At 48.4% G+C, this 5949-nt stretch overlaps 1 protein-coding gene across 5 annotated transcripts in view; it reads left to right on the top strand.

Moving 5' to 3' along the window:
• The first annotated feature begins 211 nt into the window (after positions 1-211).
• RNPS1 (RNA binding protein with serine rich domain 1) overlaps positions 212-5949 on the top strand; it is a 13937-nt gene continuing 8199 nt past the window's right edge. The window contains exons 1-5 of one of the 5 annotated variants that reach the window (XM_025204258.1): positions 212-349; positions 495-639; positions 3253-3444; positions 3773-3928; positions 4229-4420. In XM_025204258.1, the coding sequence (XP_025060043.1) occupies positions 3374-3444; positions 3773-3928; positions 4229-4420 (419 nt within the window). In that variant the 5' untranslated portion in view covers positions 212-349; positions 495-639; positions 3253-3373. Of the gene's footprint in view, positions 350-493; positions 640-1083; positions 1345-1380; positions 1398-1468; positions 1486-3252; positions 3445-3772; positions 3929-4228; positions 4421-5949 lie in introns of those variants that run through there. The other 4 variants (XM_014520247.2, XM_006015577.3, XM_025204274.1 and 1 more) reach the window with 4 other exon arrangements.

Here is a 5949-nt window from a genome sequence, read left to right as displayed (position 1 = left end):
GGAGTGAGGTTTATGCATTCAAAGGGGAGGGGCCCTGCCTTAACTCTTTCAAGGACAGCTCTGCCTCAGGGTTGGGAAGGAGCTGCCTTCTCCCCCACCAGGAGCTGCCAGGCTGCATGGACCGGGCTCTGTCATGCTGGGGCCAGCGCGCGTGTCCCCGGGGAACGTGCACGCAATCAGGCAAGCAGCAGCCTTCCCTCGGCCAGACTAGCTCCTCTCTGCACCCGCCGCGCGGCTTGCTGTCGGGGTTGAGGGCGAGGACGGACGCATCTTTTACTAGCTCCAGGTTCCCGTTGTCTGTGGACGGGGCAGTGGGCAGGTGCACAATGCTCTGACTGGTGGATCAGAGGTACATACCGGGGCTGTCACACTTGAGGTTGCTAGACTGGGTAGAAAACAAGGGCTGCAGAGCGGACTTAAGAGCACTGTCAAGTAGGCGATTTCTGCCACGCAGCTCGTTGCGGCAGTGGCACCATTTCTTCTCTCTCACCCAGGCTCCCAGCACCAGGGCTCCTTCCCTACCCGCGTCCCGGGCTCTCCGGGTACCGGCTGCTCCCTGCAGCTCTCCGCCGACTCCAGCCGCCGGCTCGATCCTGCTCTTGCTACCCGCTCTGCCCAGCCTGTTCTTCGGACGTGCTGGTGAGTCTTCCGGGGCCCGATCAGCTCGCGTGCGCCGGCCGAGCCGCAGGGAAGAGGGGAAGCGGCACAGGCGAGTGCGGGAGGCCGCGTGGCAGGCAGCCTCCCTCGGAGAGTTCCAGGCCGGGTCAGCGCGGGCTCCGCACAAGACAGGCCCCGGCCCCAGCAGCACCAGAGCTCAGCCCCGCCACTTATTGCAGAAACTCCTAGCCGGGGGGATCCACCAGGCTTTGAAACGCCGGCTGAGGTGAATGATGCAGCACCTTGCACCGGCCGCGGGGGTGGGGGCGGCCGGGGGCTAGACAGGCTCGGACCGAAGAGAGGACGTTTGCAGAGGGGGACAGGAGGAGGCTTGGGCTGCCCTGCGCGGCTAGCCAAGAGCCGGAGGCTGCCTGGGCTCAGGCGACCCTCTCTGTCCCTTTAAATCCCCCCCCCACTGATGACGCCAGCCACGATGCACCGGGCACAGTAACGTGCCACAGCTTCGCCCCGGCACCCGCAAACTGCGCAGGGCTCCCCGCTCCATCCTTCTGCAGCCCGCAGGCCCCGCTGCACGAACACACTCTTCTCAGCCTGGAAGTGCTAGCCTCCCGTAGCCAGTGGGAGCTGAAGCACACTGCAGTGACATGCCCTGCCCAGGCTCGTGCAGGAAGTCTGTAGCGGAGTAGGGTTTACTTTGTCCATCCCGGAAATGTCACTGTTGTAACGGTGCGTCCTGTCGCTACACGACTGCATAGAACAGGAGAGCGAAGAAGAATCATGTAACACCCGAGTGCTTGCTCCATGTGTCTTGTGCTCCTCCTCTTCATTTGAGAGATTCCTAGATTTGTAGGCAAAGCAATGTTCTTGGTAATTGGAAGGAAGCGTATTGCTTGCATATGCCATCCCCATGTATGTATGCCCGTGTTTAGACACATGGCTTATTTCTAGCGAGTGACTGAACATGGGTGATAGCTGGGCAAGCGCACATGTAGCCTTGTCTTTGTTCTCCGAGACCTCAGTTTCTGTTTCATCAGGCTGTAGATGTTTGCAGTCCGTTGGCTGATAGCAAATGAACAGGGCAGGTTGCATGGTACTGAGAGAAGGCGCACATATTTTTATGGAGGGAAAAGGAGATGGAAGCTTTGGTGGCAGTGAGCACTGTTGCACCACTTGAAAATGTTCTTAATTTTAATACTAAAAGGACACAGGAGGGTTAATTTGCATATCAGGCAAAATTGTTCCTATGCAGGCAGTGTTTCAGTGTTAATTTCAGCACCTGCACTATTAAGTCCAGTGAGTAGAATGATGGCAAAGATGAAGGTTGTTTTGAGCATGACATTTCCCCCATTTCAATAAGGGTGAAACTGGAAAGTGATTTTAGACTGGATTAGGAGTGCAATGCATAACAGTTTAGTTGTTTTGTTCCAAAAGTGTGTTTGAGCCTCAGTGGTAATTCATGTCTGCATGCTGCCCCCTGTCAAGCTACCTGAAAATACCTAGCCACACCTGGCTTGGGAAGTCAAAGGAAAGACCAGACACAGTACTAACCACATCACTTCCTTGTGTGTTGGCTAAAGAAACTTCATTTAATGTTACTGGTATTACATACTCTCTGTAGGATCACAGTGCAAAGGTGGTTTAAAAAGGTGTGAATAAAGTCTAGCCCTGTAGTCTTCTGAATGTTTTATTTGTCTAGGTTCCTGCTTGTGCTTCAGTTGCATTTGTGGTGATCACAGAATTTGCTCCCCAGAAAGCTTTGGGCATTTATGTGGAGAGAGTGATCACAAATCAAACAGCAGCAGCCTACCAGCAGATTGCACGCTGCAGGCACTTCTTATTGAAAACATTAAACAGTTCACCAGTACGGTTACAATGTGAAGATGTATTGGGACTGCATGTTGTATGTGGCATATTAGTACCTCTCTTGGATTACACCTGGGGTTCAGCTTGTGGCTAGTAATTAAATATCTATTTAATATTGGGGTGTTCATTTGGATCAAGAGTACAGAGGGGGGCAGGTACATCAGGTCTGAGCCCAGGTAGGCTTTCCCCTTAGAGGGATTCAATCAAAGTCTGTTGAAGTCACAACAATGTATGCAACTTTGGTTCCGTAGCTCAGGTGCTTGTTCCAAGCTGACTTAGCTATGGAAGCAGTTTGCTTAGACAGAGAAGGGGGATTTCAAGGCTTTTGAGTAATGCCCCTTTCCTTACCAACATATGCTGTGGCACCAGTTGGCTCTGGTAAAAGGAGCCCTTAATCCTCTGAGACAGAATAGTTGTGACAAGGCAAGTTACCTGTATATTTGGGGTGCAAAAAAATAATCCATTAAAAGCCATGCTTGACCCATCTGTCACCTATCTTGAATGGCTAGTTTGTACCCTTTGTACTCTTATGACAATTCAGATAGTGTTCTGAAACCTGTCCGAATTCTTCAGCAGACAAAAACATGCAACTATGTGCAGGCCCTTAGGCTGCCTGTAACAGTCATGGAGCAGTGTTTCTGATCACAGTGCCCTGTGTAAACTATTTCAGTAGCTGATCCCCAATGTGTGTTGCCTGTATTGCAAAGTAGGTTTGTTTTTTGTGCCAATAAATTAATTTCTTCTTTTTAAATCCTTTTATCTTGTCACTAGGCTGCTCTTTGGAATTTATTGCACTCGATTAGGGACCGTTTCTCAGAATCAAGGAGTTAGAAGTGAGATTTGAGATAAGTGAGACCCATTCGGTGCTGCTTTCCACGCCTCCGAAGGGGAAATGGAGTTATCAGGAATGAAAAAGAAGAGTTTGCTAGGATTCAAAGAGAATAATAAAAAATCCAGCACTAGGTAATGATTCTGTCCCAATTTTCTAGGCCTGAAACAATTGTATAGTGTACTAGGACTCTCCCAATGAGGGTGAGGAATTGGAAACATCTCTCTCCTTCTCACAGTGAAAATGTCCACATGCTACAGCTTTGCCTTTCTTCTTTAAAGATGTTTTGTAGCATAAATTTTGTCCTCCATGTTTAAAAAAAAAACAGCCCCAAACTTTCCTAGTGCTCTGGCCCTGCACTTACAGCGATCCTGAGTTGCTTTTAAAGTTTGGTGTTCTTGTTTGTTTGTTTGTTTGTTTTTAATGAGTGAAATAGCTTTGTTTAAATTTGTCATCTTAAAGGGCTCCCTCTCCAACCAAGCGCAAAGATCGGACTGAGGACAAATCGAAGGACAGGTCCAAGGATAAGGCAGCCACCAAGGAATCAAGTGAAAAGGATCGTGGTCGAGATAAAACACGCAAAAGGCGCAGTGCTTCCAGTGGTAGCAGCAGTACCAGGTAACCAGAGTTTCTCTGATGCTTCCAAATGGTAGTAAGCTGTAAATTTGACTGGTGGTTCCAACTTGTTCCCTGCATGTGGGGACTAATTGAGGTTGTGCGTGGTGTTAGCCACAAATAACCTCTTGGTTAACTTAAAAATTAGCCTTTGAAGGTGAGCAGTGTCTCTTCCTTAACTGAAATAATGTTAGCTGTGTGGTTGAACTCTCATTGCATTAACCATCCATTTGGTTAGCTACCAGGGAAGAGTAGTCGGCTACTCTCAGCCCTGTGTGCTCTGCTTTAACTTCTTCCAACCAGGTCCCGCTCCAGTTCCACTTCCAGTTCAGGGTCTAGTTCAAGCACAGGCTCCAGCAGTGGTTCCAGTTCTTCTTCTGCATCAAGCCGCTCTGGAAGCTCCAGCACCTCTCGCAGCTCCAGTTCCAGCAGCTCCTCTGGATCCCCTAGCCCATCCCGACGTCGACATGACAACCGGAGACGTTCTCGCTCCAAGTGAGTTTTGTTCCTCTGTTAAAAAAATTAGTGGATGATTGAGGAGGTGCCATGGGAAATGTAGGCTTGTTATCTACTTGCCCCCTACCCCAGAGATCTGATCTGATCTCTCTGATGATGGAGAATGAATGCTCTCTACACTTGCAGTTGAACCATACATTAAACAAGCAACTAGTGTAGGACTATTTGTATAAGTACTCTGGAATTTGTGACCAGGACCAATAAAGAAGTGGAAAAAAAAAGCCTGGTGAAAAATGTAAAGAAACATGTTTCTTAAAGGCAGAAATGGAACTGCCCTTCTGTTCCCAACATCCTTCCATGTGGGGATGGTGGGTAAGTTGTATCACTTCCCTCTGAAGACAGCACTGGTCCCAGCCTTCCTACAGTATCTGTAACAGACAGCTGTTAAAAACAATACTATTTACTCGTGAAAATTTGGTGGTCAGAAATGGTTGGAAACAAATCTTAACACTCTGAAAGTAGGGGGTCTCTAGAGAAGACCTTGTGTCTACCTTCTACTATGACCCTTCCACCCAGTCCAGTGGAAATAGTACAGTATTCCTTATGAATCCACAGTCTCCCTCCAGCAGAAGGAGCTATGTGTAACCATGTTAAGTGCACACGTGCGTGTTTACAGGATTGGGGCATAAATATATCAGTGTGTTGCAGACTTATACTAATAATGAGTAAATGCATCATAGAAATTGGGAAAACAGAGCTTGTTTTAACAGACTAGAGACACAGGTCAGACATCTTATATTCAGGAAGGCTGGGGTAGGAAGATTTCATAGATTTCATAGACATCAGGGCTGGAAGGGACCTCGGAAGATCATCGAGTCCAGCCCCCTGCCCAAAGGGCAGGAAGTCAGCTGGGGTCATAGGATCCCAGCAAGATAAGCATCCAGTTTCATCTTGAAGGTGTTCAATGAAGGCGCTTGAACCACCTCCGGTGGCAGGCTGTTGCCGGTTTGAATCTGATCCAGATGAAGAGGAAACACCGTTTTACTGTCAGTTTATATGAAATAGATTGGTGGATCTTATTTGGCTTCTAATATGTAAGAATCTCTGTTCAAAAACTGCTACCACAGAAGTAATTGGTTGCCTTGTAGCCAAAGCCAAAGCAAGAGAATAATGTATACTCCTAATGCTGAAGAATACTGGCAGGATTTTAGGGACAGGGTGCAGCACAGCACAGGACTCCAGTCTGCAAGTGTGTCATTCTGGTAGCTGCTGTTTCAACATCATTATCACAATTTGTAGCTCAGTGGGAAATCTGAAAGCTGAGACAACTGCCCAGCACCATTCTTGATAAAGCTGGAGTGATTCAAAAGAAGCAGCCCTTAGCCAATCTGGAACTGCTTAGCATGAACTCTGTATAATTTCATAGATTTCATAGACATCAGGGCTGGAAGGGACCTCGGAAGATCATCGAGTCCAGCCCCCTGCCCAAAGGGCAGGAAGTCAGCTGGGGTCATAGGATCCCAGCAAGATAAGCATCCAGTTTCATCTTGAAGGTGTTCAATGAAGGC

Source organism: Alligator sinensis, unplaced genomic scaffold (genome assembly GCF_000455745.1).
Source record: "Alligator sinensis unplaced genomic scaffold, ASM45574v1 scaffold404_1, whole genome shotgun sequence".
NCBI classification, from domain to species: domain Eukaryota; kingdom Metazoa; phylum Chordata; order Crocodylia; family Alligatoridae; genus Alligator; species Alligator sinensis.
This window is presented reverse-complemented; position numbering and strand designations above follow the sequence as displayed.